Source organism: Nilaparvata lugens, chromosome 4 (assembly GCF_014356525.2).
Source record: "Nilaparvata lugens isolate BPH chromosome 4, ASM1435652v1, whole genome shotgun sequence".
NCBI lineage: Eukaryota > Metazoa > Arthropoda > Insecta > Hemiptera > Delphacidae > Nilaparvata > Nilaparvata lugens.
Window position 1 is genome coordinate 65,517,866 of NC_052507.1, and position 17,898 is coordinate 65,535,763.

Below are 17,898 nucleotides of genomic sequence, written 5' to 3' on the forward strand. Positions count from 1 at the left end.
TTCTTCTCAAAGGGCCTAACCGACAGGATGATGAAAACAACTGTTGTTTAATAAGAGTAGTGTCTCCTAGTAGGTTATACAACCTAAGTCAATTCCTTTCAAGTCTGGACTGGTCACAGATATTCTATGTATGGGACGTGAACGAGGTAGTACAAAAATTTATGAATATACTGTCTCAATACCTGACGACGTTTTGCCCTATGAAAACCCACAAAAATAGAGCCAAGGACTCAAACATGCATGTTAATAGTTGGTACACTCCTGAACTCAAGACCATGAAGAACCACCTGTTAGTCTTGTATAAAATTTGGAAGATCCGAGGTGCCAATGAAGACAAAGAGAGATTCAAAGATTTCAAAAAACTACACTGAAGCGATTGCTAGGGCAAAGTTGTCACTCAACGACAAGCTGTTGACAGAATCTAACAATAAATGTAAAACAGCATGGAAAATCATCAACAATTAATCTAAACACAAGAATAAGTCATCAACTACAATCAACATTCCTCCTGAGAAACTGAATGATTTTTTTCTTAGTGCAGGAGTTCATGCTCAGGATATGTCTATCTCTACATCAGTTACAATGGAAGATATGCTGGAAAAATGTAATCTCATCAATTTAAAAAATGTGGCTGCACCAAGATTTGCATGGAAAGAGGTTGACATTGAAACGGTGAAGTCCATAGTGAGAAATCTCAGTTCCTCAAGAAGTGAGGATACCTTTGGTCTTTCAAATTATATGGTGAAGAACATTATCGATTCGATTCTCCGTCCACTGACATGTGTAATTAATTTGATTATGATACTTGGAGCTTTTCCTGAATGCTTGAAAATGTCGATAATAAATCCAATCTACAAAAAAGGTGAAAAGGAACTGCCAGAAAGCTACAGACCAATAGCAATAGTCTCGATCGTAGGTAAAATCATTGAGGCATGTCTACTGAAACAGCTGTATGAGTACTTTGTAGAAAATAATTTGCTCAACCCCAATCAATTTGGATTTAGACCAAATCATTCAACAACTATGGCGATTGAAAAGGTTGTCAACTACATTCTTGAGAGCTTCGAAAGCCAATGTATGGTTGCTGGTGATCTACTGGACCTGAGTCGTGCGTTTGACTCCATGTCACATTCAATATTGTTTGAAAAGTTGAGATACTATGGTATTGAAGGTAGCGAGCTGACTCTGATTCAAAGCTTCTTGAGCAATAGACAACAGGTGGTAAAAGTAAATAATAAACTATCTAGCCCAAAAGCCGTGAAAACAGGCGTCCCTCAAGGGTCTGTTTTGGGGCCGTTTTTATTTCTAGTGTTCGTAAATGATTTCAGTTGTAATATACCATGCTTTTCAATATTGTATGCCGACGACACTACAATTCTCAATTCTGGTGCGAATGCGGAAAATCTTATTCATGACCTTGACGTTTCAACAAAAACCTCAAAAATATGGTACAATGCCAACAGCCTCCGTCTTAATGAGACCAAAACTGAGAGGATATTATTTTCCTTGAAGAGCAGAATAGATCCTAGCCTAAAAAACTACACAAAGCCGGTCAAATTGCTGGGCTTAATGCTGGACAGTAAGCTATGCTGGGAAGACCATATCGAGTTTCTTTGTAAAAAACTATCGAGAGTCACCTTTCTTCTACGTAAACTTAAACTATCAGTCAGCCCTGGAGTTTTGATGATGGCATACTACGGTCTCTTCCATTCACATTTAAATTATGGTCTCCGTTTATGGGGCAACTGCTCTTCTGCCAGCAGAGTGTTTCTATGGCAGAAAAAAACCATAAGATGCATTGCAGGACTCAAATTCAACGAGTCATGTAGAGATGCTTTCAAGAAACTTAGCGTCCCAACCCTTGCTAGTATGTATATTTATGTAAATCTAATTTACATGAAGGAAAATGAAGATAACTTTATGAAACAGCAAGAAAATCATGATCACAACACAAGAAATAAATTTGACTTAATAAAACCTTCTATAAGGCTGCACAAGACTTATAAAAGCCATAAATACCAGCAGGTTATTCTTTTCAATAAACTTCCCTTAACATTTAGAAGTCTTCCAAGCAGCAAATTCAAGAGAATAGTAAAAGAACTGCTGAGACGTAACGCATTCTATACAATAGAGGAATATCTTGATAGTCAAATATTGCAATGTTAAATTTACACATGTTAACTTTTGACGTGATAACGTCTCATAAATTGGTTTGCCGGGTGGCACTTCAAGAAACTACGTTACGTTTCCATGTTATGCGCTCACAATGAGTGCGAGTGAGAGCGTTCGTTTCGGTTCACGGTCGTCTGGAAAGAGCACGAATAGGAGCAGTGGCGAGCAACGAACGCAACAGCAACCTTCGACCATTAATATAATTATATTATATTAAATATAAATTATATTAATGGTCGAAGACAGCAACCGGAAGGCATTCACCTGGAGAGAGAGAGTGAAACGGAGCAGTCAACCTGCGCAGGCGCCGCAAGCAATCTCCTGCGACTGCGCCTGCTTAGGTGAATGTAGTAAACCTGCTTAGGTGAACCTGCTTAGGTTATGTAGTAGTAATAACAATGTTGTGGTTCAGTGCGAGATTCTTTGTATAAATTAATGTTTTAAATATAATTCTTTGTATAAATAAATGTTTTAAATTGTTACTATTATTCCATCCTTCTTCCTACTATACGAATGAATATTCACATTAAAATTATTTTACCACTCAAGTCGTTGTCACATAAAACTTTCGCCTGTATACCGACTTTACAGGCAACCATGCAATTTTTTTAAAATGAGAATGAACTACTCACCTTGTTTTGCCTGCTTGTACGGAATAATTTTATTGTCGCGACTAATTTAAGACATTTTCACATGGCATGACTGTACCTATTATAGCCTATTTATTTTTTATTTGTAGTTTTTTAACTTGACACGATCCATATATGTTATGTTATATTTGTTGATCAATAAACAATTCTATTCTATTCTATTCTATTCTGACTCTCCCTCTCCAGAAAGGAAAGTCCAAGATAACACAAGAGCGTTTTTTTCACGTGAAAATTATGTCCTCACAGTTTTACATTATAACGTCATATTCTGGTGGAAAAGTCGAGAAAATCACATTTTTTCAAGTGAAAAAAAGTGTAAATGTTCCAACTTTTCACGTGAAAATTACGTGAAACTGAAACTTGAAAATAACATTTTTTTTTGTTTCTACATTTTCACGTTATACTGAACTCTCAGAAAAGAACGAATAAAACGGTTTTTTCTACATTTCTTGTCCCACATTTGGTCATTTCTTTCACATAACAATTTCCAAAAATTAACATGAAAATAACGTTTTTAAAATACATTTCTACAATATTTTATCGTGAAAAGATGGAGAAGGATTACCTTGATTATTCTGAATGAATAACCTTTTCAATTCTTTATTTTTACATTAAAAAACTATAAATCTTATAAAACTTTTGAATAACCACAATATAATGTGAAGTAAATTCTCTACCCTAACTTTACAATAATTTTACACAAAACTGAATAAAAATTAAATTCAACTATAAAGTCTTATTCAGACAAATGGATTTTTCCTAGTAAGTAGTGATATATTATGCAATCTAACAGCTGGACACTATAATTACAAAAAGAAAGCTCATTTTCATTTGTAATCATTCAACAGCTGACAAATTTCAAAAATGTTTCATGTAAGCTTCTTTTTTCAGCTGTTGGACTTTGTATCAGCCACGGTATTTAGATAATCTTCTTCCACATACCGTGGTATCAGCCATTTGCTTGTATTAGCTTTGCATCGATAAAACCATAAATGTCTGGATGGCCAATAGGGAGATTTTTGCTTTAATAAAATGGTGAAACAACAATAATTTATATTAAAATTGAATTTATTTTCAAAACATCACAGTTTTCAACCCTTCAATAGTTGGAGACTGTTGTAGATATAATAATGTAACTCTCAGGATAAGTTATTGGTCAAATACTCCACCTATTGACATACAACTGAATTTCAACTCCTCATAAGGGGGTGACTTGGGGGTTGTAAATCAAAGATTTTGAATGTAAATTCCCATTGTGTATTATCTTAAAAGCCTTCTTAAAACGAGAAAGATGAAATCAATAAAAATCTTCTATGATACTTTTATCCAAAATGGCAGCTGATTGAAGTTTTTGTTTTTAAAGAAGTAATTGATAAAATTCAATCAGCTGCCATTTCGGATAAAAGTATCATAGATTTTTATTGATGTCATCTTTCTAGTTTTAAAAAGGCCTTTATAATGATGTATCACACAATGGGTGTTTATATTAAAAATATTTGAGTTATAACCCCTCATTTCTTTACAAACTGTAACTTCAATCATCCACCGTTTTGGATTCAAGTTTCATAGTACATTTTAATTGATGTTATGTTTCTTGTTTTGGAAAGCCCTTTAAAATAATGTACCACACAATAGGCGTTCACATTAAAAATATTCCAGTTAAAACTCTTGAGTCACCATATTATACATTCTGAACCGTGTCAACCCCTTTTGAAGGGGTTGAAATTCAGTTGTACCGTACGTCAAGAGTTAGAGTATTTGACCAGTAACATCCTGAAAGCTACAGTATTATATCTACAACAGTCTCTAATTTATTGAAAGGTTCCCATACATATGACTCACCCGGTGTGATTACTAACTTATAATGATTAGCACAAGCCTAGAGCTCATGTTTATTTATTTATTTATTTATAAGGTTAGCAAAAAAAATACAAGAATCCGAAAAGAAAAACAGTATATAATGTATATAATGTTGTGCCAAAATTTATTTATTCTTTCGAAATTATAACTTTTCCAAGATAAAATTTTATTAGAGTGCTGGATTAACATTGTGATTTTCCCATGGTATCTGAGTAGTTTCATGATGTCATTCCACACATTACATAATTAAATTCTGATATTTCCTCTATTGTTTTCAAACGTTTTCTTAGAGTACTTAGAATTGTTGTAAATGCAAAATCATCATAAAAAATCAGTTGAATGTCCATTCTATTGCTGAGTCTTCTACTTTGATCGAGGGAATTTTCCTGTATTCTGTCTTTGTTAGTTGTATTCCTTTCTCGTTCTATTGAGGGAAATTATTGTCGTCCCCACCACGTCCTTTGTAATTTGGTATTTTCTAATGCATAATATTGCCAGCCCTGATACCTATTTTTGAGCCTGATTCGGTCGACTTGGAGACCTGAACAGGAGACCGCTTTTATATTCTGTAGAGTGCAAACATGTTTTCTGAGCTTAATTATTTATTGGCCTGATTGAATAATGTCTTTTCCAGACAGTTTTTTATTCTCTCCTGGAGACTAAAATTATCTTATTGGGAATCATTTATCCCATCAGTTTTGGAATCGCTAATCCTTTTATTAAATTATTAATGGCATAGTTAATTTCCATTCAGAGCGGTTGACTGCTGCACTTTATTATTATTGTAGGCTATGGATTAGTGACAGTCGAAAACCCATTTAAGGGTGAGTAATGAATATTTTATAGTATTGTTGTATTGTCTTTATGTTGATAATTTTGATATTACTTTGATATTACAGGTAACAACCCCTGATTTAACAATTCTTCTTTATCAATTATTGTATGATTGAAATTTTACTCAATTTTGCAGTCTTACATCTGAGATGTATGACAATATCCTAATGTACAAGAAAGTTATACTAAATGGAGTATATTCCTATTTTTTATTGATACAGTCATTTATATCTCTGGAATTTTGTAATGGTGAGTAAAGTTTGGAATAGGTACTCACTGGTTGTACATCAACTGTAACTCTGTAACTGTTCATCATTCTTTTAACTTGTAATTTCTTTTCATAATCCCATTCATTATAGATTTCAAATTCTACAATTAAAACCTATAGTATTCCTCTATTTTTATATTTAATGTAAATTGTATGTATTGTATTCATTATATAACTTCTTGAGAAATCATTCATTGGATGCAATATTTAGTATGTTATCTATTTTAGCATTACTATAGCTGTGACTTGTGTTGCAGGTTTTTTTGTGTGTGTGTGTATTCTTGAATACTCATTCCAGGATTGTGCTGTAAATATGCCTTGCTGTCGAACGAGGGCTTACGAATTCGCCGACCGAGATGGCCGGTGATATCGGACATCTGACCTTGCTGTGCGGGGCTGAAAGACGATCTTCGATCTGACGCCACTAGCCCGATGCCTGGAGGCCATAACCCTTCAACTTCATCCATTACCCTTTGGACACCGGACTCGAGGACAACAGATCTTAGATAAGTACTTGGTACCCCCACTACAATATCAGATGTGCCCCATAAATTTGGTCTCTTAAAGACATATTGTATTTGGTCTCTTAAAGACATGTGTATTCGGTCTCTTAAAGACAGATTGGTTATTAGATTATCCATGTAAAGATGTATTTTGTAATATTCTCTATATTATTCTCGTTATTATAAGAGCAGTCAGTCAACCACATATCTATGTTTTTAATTCCAAAACCCTCAAACCCACTAGAATTAGGATCACATTATTGATCAGATAAAAATCCGCAGATCTCAGGGTCTAGCACAATTTCAACAACTAAGCCTTCTCCGACAAAATCATTTGTCACCAGGAGATCGGTTTCAATGTGGACATCACCCATAGAAAAAAATTGTTTGACTTTATATTCTGTTTTAAATTAATCAAAATTGAGACTTACTTAGATTTCTCTTTGCTGGTAAACCGAGTTTTTGGAGACTTCAGCCAGTATTTGATTATAGTACTGCTTGTATGTCTTTTTCTTTTGTGTTGGAAAATTTCATTACCACAGCTCCTATCAGAGATGAAACAAAAGTTTACTTATAATTTAACATATTTCAAATAATATTTCTTGACTGGAAAATTGGAAAAACACACATGTTGCAAACACAGTCTCACTCTCTCTTATTATATAAAATATAATATTGCTAAAATGAGAGGACTACACCAATAGTTTTTCTGAATTGGAATGAGATATAAAGCTGTTAATATAAATAAATGAATCAATTGCTTGCTGGAAAAAGTTTAAATAAAGCCTGCCGGTCCAGAAAACAACTGAATAAATTTTAATCTATCAATCCACAGTCATATATTATTGATATTAAGTTCATTATAATAACATGAGTGTAGATTAGTTTGTGGTGACTTCAATTAGGTCTACTTAGGTTAGGCTAAATAAAAAGTTTTGCTACACATTTAAATTTATATGTACCAGCATATAACCCTGGAATGTGTCTGCCTGGAATAATAATCATCTTATTTCCAGCAATGATAAATTCAACAGGCTTTTCTCTTATTATTATTAGGTTATGTTATGCGTGGCCTATAATAGTCTTTCAAAAAGATTATCATTTAAATATACAGGGTGATTCATAATTATGGTAAAATAATTTAATACGTGATAGTAGAGGTAAAAATAAGAAAAAAGTTCCTATAAACATATATCCATAAACGCTTCATTAGTGAGCTATACACGGTGAAAGATTTCGCCCGGAATTCAGTTCCTCTGGTGAAATACACTGATGCTGAATTGTTTGGGGACTAGTTTTTGAAAAACTTATGCTGGACTCATATGGAAAAATATCTGAAAAATTGAATAAAACTAGTCTGGAATCTGTAGTGTGAGTAGTTTTTGAGAAAAAAGTTGAAATATGCAAAAAATCTAAGTAGAAAAACACAGACTTCTATGTTTGATGCCCAATAACTTTCTTTAATGACCAGTAAACAGATAATTTTTCGCAATAAAAATTGTAGAGAATGTAATTCTGAAAAAAATGATGTAAGCTGTGTAAACTAAATTTGAATAAAAGGTGGATAAAATGTATTCTTATGTAGTACATTACACCACAAAATTTGCTGTTTTATGAGGAGAGAACTAATAACTCATAGGTCGTAGCTGATTGCAAATAGAACATTGATTTTAAGAACAGCTGTTCCAAAACAGCTGATTCATTTTGTTTTAAATAAAAAAATATTTAAAAGAAATTATCAGCTGAAAATTATTTTCAGAAATATTTTAGCTAACTGTTGAACAAAAAAACACTGTAGCCGCGCTGTGTTTTTTGTTTAACCTATTAACCAGTCATTTGTAACCATTTCACTTTGATTTTGTGTTGAGTGTTAACTTTTTAAAAAATGGCAGGTAATTTTAGACATTATTCATACTCCGAATTAGCTGACATGCATTTAATGTATGGAATGGGACACTACTGTAATAGTACTGAAGCAAGACGTTTGTATCAAGAGAACTTTCCTAACCGAGTATGTCCAAGTTCAAGGTTTTTTGCCACTATTCATCAACGTCTGTCTGAGACAGATTCTTTGATATCCAAAGAGCACATTTATGCAGGCAGACCCCGATCTACTAAGACTGTTGAGTTAGAAGAACAAGTTCTTAATGAAATTTATGAACATCCTGAGAAGAACACAAGAGAATTGTCAGTGCAGTTTAATGTCAATCAATCTATTATTTTTAGGATACTAAAAGAGCAACAATTACATCCATATCACCTCCAGAAAGTTCATACTCTATTGCCACGAGACTGTATTCCCCGTGCTGGTATTTTCCGATGGTTTTTAGTAAAACTTGTTTACCCAAACTTTTTAACAACCGATTTATTTACCGACGAGGCACACTATACAAGAACAGCTATCGTTAACGTCCACAACTAACATATTTGGGCAGCTGAGAACCCTCATGCCATCAATCCCAATCTTCCACAACATCAGTTTTCAGTAAACATTTGGGCAGGAATCATAGGAGATCATCTACTTCTGTTTGAGCTTCCTCCCAGTCTTAATGGCATAATCTACTAGTCTTTTGGTATAAGTTTAATGTCATTTAGATATGCTACTTTCATATAAAGAAAACTTTTCATAAAAAACCGAATATTTTATTTGCAATCAGCTACAACTTATGAGTTATCAGTTCTCTCCTCATAAAACAGCAAATTCTTGTGGTGTAATGTACTACATAAGAATACATTTTATCCAAGTTTTATTCAAATTTAGTTCACACAGCTTACATCATTCTTTTCAGAATTAAATTCTCTACAATTTTTATTGTGAAAAATTATCTGTTTACTGGTCATTAAAGAAAGTTATTGGGCATCAAACATAGAAGTCTGTGTTTTTCTACTTAGATTTTTTGCATATTTCAACTTTTTTCTCAAAAACTACTCACACTACAGATTCCAGACTAGTTTTATTCAATTTTTCAGATATTTTTCCATATGAGTCCAGCATAAGTTTTTCAAAAACTAGTCCCCAAACAATTCAGCATCGGTGTATTTCACCAGAGGAACTGAATTCCGGGCGAAATCTTTCACCCTGTATAGCTCACTAATGAAGCGTTTATGGATATATGTTTATAGGAACTTTTTTTCTTTTTTTTACCTCTACTATCACGTATTAAATTATTTCACCATAATTATGAATCACCCTGTATAAGTATTTAGACCTACAATAAATTTATTCTTTCATTTTACGGTACATCAATAAAAACAAAATCACTCGACTTACCTATATTTCCTGGATAAAATCACAAAAATTACCATTGTTCTTTGCAAAAAACCGTTGGTCCTTTGCAAAATTCATTGTGGATTGTGCAATGTGCATCATGTAATCATGATCATTCTATCGATAGACCCAAAATGTCAATATAATATTATCAATACATCGATAAATAATAATTATCAACTATTAATAATTACATATTCTCAAACATCATCTACATCTTTGTTTGGAAATGCGTTATTCAAATTACATAGTTTAAATAAGTAAAAGTAGAATACAATCCTGATTTCTACATTTTTGAATGCAATATAATCAGTTTTCACCGGGAAAAAAGTTAGAATTAGTTTGATATATCGATTGTTAAGTCTTTGATATTTCCATTTCACAGTATCAATATTATTGATAATATATCGATATTTTCATTCGATACCATAGTAATGGTGGCAATTTCAAAATTATTGACAATGTTACTGTTATTAATACATTTGATATTAATTTCAGGTGGAAATTATTGATTTTTATGGGGGGACATTTGTGTTTGACACTGAAATAATGTTGGAAACGATAAAATAATAGGTTGTTATTATTTGAATTGAAACCCCAAAAATCATTTCAAAGTCTGTATGAGTAATTCCAGATACTGCATGATTTTCCTCATAAACTGTGATCTAATTTGAAAAAGTGTTATAACTTTTCCAATTTTGAATGGAATCATTTCAAATTCTAGGACAAGGTTGATAATATGAACAGAAACGTTCATGAATTTTTTCAGAATTTTTCATGATGAACCAAATTTTTTATTAAATTTTAAACGTCAGTAGCACGTTAACGGCACATCTGACAGGATTTTCACATAGGACAAAAAGTGCAGGAAATTCACTTCTACACCCGAATCATTCATCAAAAATACATTGTTCAAGGAAAATTGAAAATCTGCCAAAATTATTACAAAGTTTTTAACTGCATTTAAAATTACCGCAAAAGGTCTATAAATCGTTAACGGTGCATTGTAGACGATTTTTGCAAGAGACAAAAAGTGGTGGAAATTCACTTCTACACCCGAATCATTCATCAAAAATACATTGTTCCAGGAAAATTAAAAATCTGCCAAAATTATTACAGTACAGTTTTTAACTGCATTTAAAATTACCTCAAAAGGTCTATATTGTTAACGGTGCCCTATAGACGAATTGTGCAAGAGGCAAAAAGTGCTGGAAATTCATTTCTATACCAGAATTGATTAACAAAAAGCTTAATGTGAGACTTTTTTGGAAAATTCAAAAAATTTTCCATCAAAAATTTAATTGGCATGACATTTTTTTTATCTCAATAACAGTGTGTTGTAAACGATTTTGCAACAGATAGAAAGGGGTTGTTAAGACTATTCTCTATCTTCAAACAATCTTTTTTTTTGATTTTTGTATTGTCATGTTTCTCTGCGCAGTAGTTATTAGTTTGTATCTTTGCAGCTGGAGCGCTAGTGGTCCACTGCCGACCTGATACTGTGCATTTTCGCTGCATATTTTATTTATGTTTGTTTTAGTTTTTGGATATGTTCTGAAGCCTTTGTCATTTTATTATTGTATTTGTCAATTTGTTGTTCGGCTTCCGGATATTTTTTGCATCTTTTTAAACATCAATTTTATTGGTGATTTCTTGATCAAGGTAGCACCTGCTTGCTATCCACTTCCTGTCTTCACTGTTTATCATTTGGCTGTCTAGCAGCAAATTCGTGTGTGTCTCCATTCATTCTACTTTATTCGTAAAAATTGTTTCACCTCACCCTGTTTTGCTTGTTTTATTTGTTGGAGACATTTTTTCGGTTCTTTGGAGCCATCAACTTTAAAAATCGCATAAGTAGTTCATTTACTATTTTATTTCTAATTTGTCAACGTGTTCGGGAACTCTTGTGTGTGTGTGTGTGTGTACACCTTGTACAATATTATAAGTTACAACTTGAACTCTCATGAAAATAGTTTTCACCTCGCCCTGTTTTGTTTATATCAATTGTTGGATATTCTCGACTGGTTCTGTGGAACTATTATTTGTTTTTCAAGACTTGAACACTTCGATTTTACATACTTTATTTCCATTATGGCATTCTCAAAATGGCTGCTTGTGTGTGTCACCGCGTCTGTCTACAAGTTTAAATTTGTTTTACATATTACAGACTCTTGTTTTTACATCGAATGCTAACCTTGTTCAGTAATTCTGTGCTTGCATTGTGGGACTGAAAGTTTACCCATCATTCATTCTATTGATAATTATTGTGATATATTGCCAATATCACTAATTAATGTGACTCTCAATTGTAAATCGCATTTTACAAATATTGCAACTGAATATTTCCAAAACTTGGGAAATATATCCTTCAAAACATTGATTGAAAACTCTTCCTCTTCAACTGGCTGCTGTTTCATCGGCATTTCAAACAAGTTGGAATCTTGTTTCTCTCCTGATGTGTCCATTTGAGCTATTGGAAGCTCACGCTGTCTTTGAAGGCCCTAGACCAAACCGGGACCTTGACTTTGGCCTATTCGAGCTATTGGAAGCTCACGCTGTCTTTGAAGGCCCTATACCAAACCGGGACCTTGGCTCTTGCATTATGTTCAGCAGCTGAGTATTTTTTGTATAACTTACTTTGTATTTTTATTACTACCCTAATCTATTGTTTTTAACTTTCAGGTTAGGAATTCATGGTTGTTCATAATCAACTTCACTTTATTTTTGAGTTATTGCTCTTGAGAATTGTTTGTCAGTTTTTGTAATCAATTCATGAATGTTCTGTGAACATTGCAATTATCAATCCTATTTAATTCTTTGCTATTATTCTTTTGATTATTGCTAAAGCTTAGTTTCTGCATTTTGCAATTTTGCTATTTCAGTATAGACTACTGTTATTCATATAACCATTATGTTTAATTTTAACCTACCTGTTTTCTTTTGTTGGTATCAAACCAATTCAAATGTTGAAGCCTTGCAATTCAACATATTTACATCTCAATTTTCCTAGGTGTTGTTTGTTATTAGAAATGACAATTGTAGGTTTAATCTAAAGACTATTTATTATAGACACTGGTATTCTATTAAACGTTTGTTTAGTAACTGTTTCATTATTCCATTTTGATAACCAGATAGATTATTTTCTATGTGCATTACTGTTATATTCATAACTTTTTACTGTCACTCTTTAATGATTAAAATTCAAATTATTTCAAATTATTACTATTTCAAATTGTTACATTGCAATCAGTTCTTGCATTCAGATTACTGTTTTTACTTGTTCTTTTTTGCTAGAATCATTTTAATACTGTTTTCAAGTTTTGTTCATGTACTTAAATCCTGTTCTAAACTTAATCCTAATCTTGTTCATAACAAAGTTAAATTCTATTCCAATTTATATGTCGACCAATCACCCTGAGGGGTTATTTCATGTATTCAATTTTTTATTTCTTGTTCATGTGATTTGACATTCTTTACTGCTGATTAAAGTTTGTATTTTACTAACCTACTTTTTCATTTGGCATTTCACTTTAGCCTACATGTTGTTGATTAGTTTTAATACTGAGTTGCCTGAAACTGTTTTGCATTCATTCCAGTGCACAGGTTTTTGAATGCACAACGGTTCTTGCACTCATGTGGAATTTCAGTCAGGTGTCAAATCAGTCAAGACACATCGTTTCTCTTATTTCAGAATTTGATTTATTTTCTCCTATTTATACAGTCCACTCTTTTCTAAGACTAAATTCCACAGGGGTTGAAATTTGATTTTTCATCCAAACTGTTGGTCAGAAAGCCTAAATTGAGAGTTGAAAAAATGTTTGATTTTCACTTTTAACATTTTCATATTTTATTCATGTGAAGAAACGTGATTTTCACATCGTGTGTTAACAAGGGTAATATCATCCTGAGAGCTCAGAAACCTGTCCTTATTGATATCAATGAAGATTTTATATAATCAATAGAAGCTCATTGACTGTATTTACCATGATTTCTGTTTGTTTGTATTTACTTCTAATGATACCCATTTACTTTTATTGATATCACTAAAAGTTCAGTGATAACAATAGATTTTTGTTGACTGTATTCACCATTATTTCTATTGATATCCATGAGCACCTATGATATCACTGAATATACAGTGATATCAATAGAAGTTCATTGACTGTATTTACCGTGATGTGTATTGATATCCATGAACTCCTATTGATATCACTAAACTTGTAGTGATATCAATATAAGTTCATTGACTGTATTTACCGTGATTTCTATTAGTACGGTATCCATGGATTTCTATTGATATCCATGAGCACCTATTGATATCACTGAACGTACAGTGATATCAATAGAAGTTCATTGACTGTATTTACCGTGATGTGTATTGATATCCATGAACTCCTATTGATATCACTAAACTTGTAGTGATATCAATATAAGTTCATTGACTGTATTTACCGTGATTTCTATTGGTATCCATGGATTTCTATTGATATCCATGAGCTTCTATTGATATCACTGAACTTGCAGTGATATCAATATAAGTTCATTGACTGTATTTACCGTGATTTCTATTGGTATCCATGAACTTCTATTGATATCACTAAACTTGTAGTTGTAAGTTCATTGACTGTATTAACCGTGATTTCTATTGGTATCCATGGATTTCTATCGATATCCATGAGCATGTATTGATATCCATGAGCATATATTGATATCAATAGAGTTTTTCTATCGATTTCTATGGATCTCTTCCACTAGGGATTACTTTAAATGTTTCTTTACTTAACAGTTTTATCCTAAATTTGTCAGCTGGTGACACTTTTTTCAAACTCTTAAGAAGTACATTCAGATTCTTAATACTATCCACAATGATTGGCGGTGGTGGCATTTCTTTGTTCTTCCTCTTCTCCTCCTCACTGATTGGTTTTCCCACAGGAGTGATTTTATTATTCAAATTTTGTTGCTTCTTTTTTGCAGACTCATTTTTGATTTCTGGCGATGGGGTGCTAAGCTTCCTCTTCTTGGTAGCCCGCTTAGTACGAGCTCTGATCCATTCAGTTTCTTTAGCCAATTCTTCTTCATTTGTCGAGTAGTTCTCGGCTGCTGAGCTGGTAGGCTGTGTGCAATGGATCTTTTTCTCAATATTGAGAATTTTTTTTCCAAATCCTGCATTTTTTGCAAGAGTTCGGCGTTGCTTCTCTCTAGCTCCTTCCTCTTCTCATCAGATTCCTTCCAGGCGATGAAAAGTACCTGCTCGGCTGAAGATTTGAGTTTATTTGCTTTGATGTATTGATCCAGTGAACACTGGATTTCTGGTGTATTTGCCATGTTGTTGGTGTCCATGTTCTCGTTAGTGGCTTCCTTTTCTTCTTGCTCTGATGCAGGAAAACTTGGTGGCTTCACTAAGTCGGACATAGTGCGATTTCGCTACCATACATTTCAAACAGCACTTGTAATCAACACTCACGCACACGGAAACGCGAACGGAGCTATATTACCGCCGCGAAAAGCAGGTCGCTTTGCTTGCATAAAATACCGCGGTTGACGACCGATACTAGATGCAATATTTTTGTTCCACTTTTAATCGCAAACAAACTGCTGACTCACTACTTCTACACTACACTATTACTACTCCACTATACGTCCGTTCTCTACGAGTTCTAGCTCAATACTGTGTTCATCCATATGAGCACCAAAACTAAGCAATAAAATTTCAAAGTACACGAATATTTTTGTATTTATTAAGAAAACTTATTATGAAGTAACTTACAGTGAATTCAATGCCTACTTGACTTGGATATGTTGTACGATGAAGCTTTTTTTTAATATCTTTATCATTGAAAATGGTTTCAAATTCAATTCAGCTGGATTGTGAAACTCACTAAACAGACTAATATTGCATTTTTATGATTTTATTGGCGTGTAGGCCATATCTACATAATTGGAGATGTTTTCAAATTCAATTCAGTAGGATAATGAAACTCACTAAACAGACTAGGTATCTAATATTACATTTTATGGTTTTATTAGCGTGTAGGCCTTTTGTTATGGGTAGTTTCACCTCGCTATCTGTATTATGATAAATCTTTTTTTACAAATTTAAATCTATTCCAAATTCCTTAGGTTATGATAATCAACATATTTTATGGGAGATCAGTGAAGTATGCGGTGGACTGTCCAAGGATACATCATCAACTTTACCCAGTGACTGTTTTCTATGAAGATGGAATTCCAGAGGTGAGAGGACAACATAAGTTTCACTTCACTACTTTACTTTTTTGCCCAAAATATTCCCTATTTATTGATAAATTGATCTGTATAAACAGCCGCAGATTTTTTCAAGAAAATTATGTGCCGAAATGGGCTGAATAAATTGAAATAACCAGACGTGCTGTAGCACAAATGGCTGCACTTACTTATGGTAGTAAATAGACGATTTTCACCAGTCACTGCAATTTGCTGCTTAATTAATGCTTAAGTTTCTGAAAGTCCTACTACCTTGAGCAAAATGAATCATAACTCCTGAGTATAGCAATGATGTATATTTTACGATTATTTCAGCTACTCATCAGAACTACAGTTACTATTATATCATATTCTTTATACAGTAAGTGTAATCATTAACGGTATCTACCTATTTACAAGTTTCCCCAAGTTATTGTCATAAGGTAGGCTAAATTATCAGATTTTTTTATTAAGATTTGGTTCATTCTTGTATCTATTTATTAAGTTATTGTCATAAGGTAGGCTAAATTATCAGATTTTTTTATTAAGCTTTAGTTCATTCTTGTATCTCCAAAAATCTCATTAAAGTCTTCAAAGTTGTCATTCTTACATCTTAGAGTCTCCTCCATTATGTGAGACAAACACAGAAAAAAAAACATGATAAAAATCTCATTTCTTCAGTCTCGAGGCCGTTCTTGAGATTGACTTCCAATTTATTTTATTTTGAATAGAAGTGCACTCCAATAGGGCTCATGCCTAGGTGTGCCCATCTTTATTTCGCTTCATGCTTTTTCTTACACAGCAAAACAAATTATATTAAAAGTTGTATTTCCATAGTTTTTTTTCATTATTTCTTGCTAGTTACGATGTTAGTAATAATATATCATGTTGTACGAAATAGATTAATTTTTTAATTGAAAAAAATGAACTTTCAGTACCTATGATCCTACAACTGCACTAGATATATGGATTTTGATTTTTCCATATTTTTCCATTTAGGAGCCTTGACACTTTCGATGGCACATAAATATAAACCACTCATGCTTATAGTCCACACTCTCGCAAGTCGCACATCCACACTGCAATGTGATTATTCGTGGATGCTCAGCTAGTCACTTGCCTTCACTCGCCTCACCTCGAAAAAAATCGGAGTGAAAGCAAATGAAGGCGAGCACTGGCAAAAGCCACACTCACGCTCGTCGTCATTTGTTCGCACTAGGCGAAAGTGGATAATTTTATTTAATTCAACAAATCTTCCTAATGTATTTTGACAGGACACCACTACTATAATGTCAGGAGCCTCCTACTCCTACAGCATGCAGAAGGAAGCCAGAGCATCTGGAATATCAATAATTACACGAAAAAATAAAGACACATTCCAAGCATATTCAGATTGGTATCTTAATGGGGCCTGTGATGGTTATTAAAACACGTGATAGAAGTAGAGATAGGATAGCTTTCTCCAAAGAATGTAAACTCAAATTTTAGTTTAAACCATCAGCTGACTCAATTAAAACACATTTTAATGAACTCAACCATACATTGGTTAAACGAGTTTAATAGTTAAACTTACTTTGGAGAGAGTGACCATTAATATAATTAAGTAAGTATGTAAAACTCAAGTACAGTAACATTCTTTATAGAGAAGTAATTGATTAACACTTGCAAATAAAAAAGAGGTGGATAAAATTATTATACATAATAATTATGTTTTAGGTATTTAAACAATAAGGTAGTGGATTGATATGGTAAAAAATTTGCATTTTATAATATTCATTAAGATATGTATTAAGTTGCTAATGAAATCAATATTAATAATGTAAATTATTATATAAGAATAAAAAATGTTTTTCATGATATTTATTCTGCAATACATTCTTTCAAATATCGTCCAATGTTGCTATAGCAAGAAATTTAAAAGCACATTTTTGAGCAGATCAGCAAGGTAAGATTTTTTGGTTGTTCTCTAATCGTTTTTCAATTTTACTGCATTATTCTTTGCAAATGTTTTATTAAAAATGAAAATAGCAAAGAAGTATAAGAATAATTCTTATAATTATTATTAAAAAATGTCATTCTTCAAATTCACGAAACTTAAGTTCAAATTCACTACAAATTGGC

General features: G+C 32.7%; 1 protein-coding gene across 1 annotated transcript in view; it reads left to right on the forward strand.

Moving 5' to 3' along the window:
* LOC120350922 (glutathione hydrolase 1 proenzyme-like) overlaps positions 1-17,640 on the forward strand; it is a gene marked incomplete at its 5' end in the record, with an annotated part of 52,537 nt that extends 34,897 nt beyond the window's left edge. Inside the window, 2 exon segments of the mRNA XM_039426219.1 lie at positions 15,676-15,789; positions 17,052-17,640. Of these exon segments, the coding sequence (XP_039282153.1) occupies positions 15,676-15,789; positions 17,052-17,204 (267 nt within the window).
* Positions 17,641-17,898: the final 258 nt, after the last annotated feature.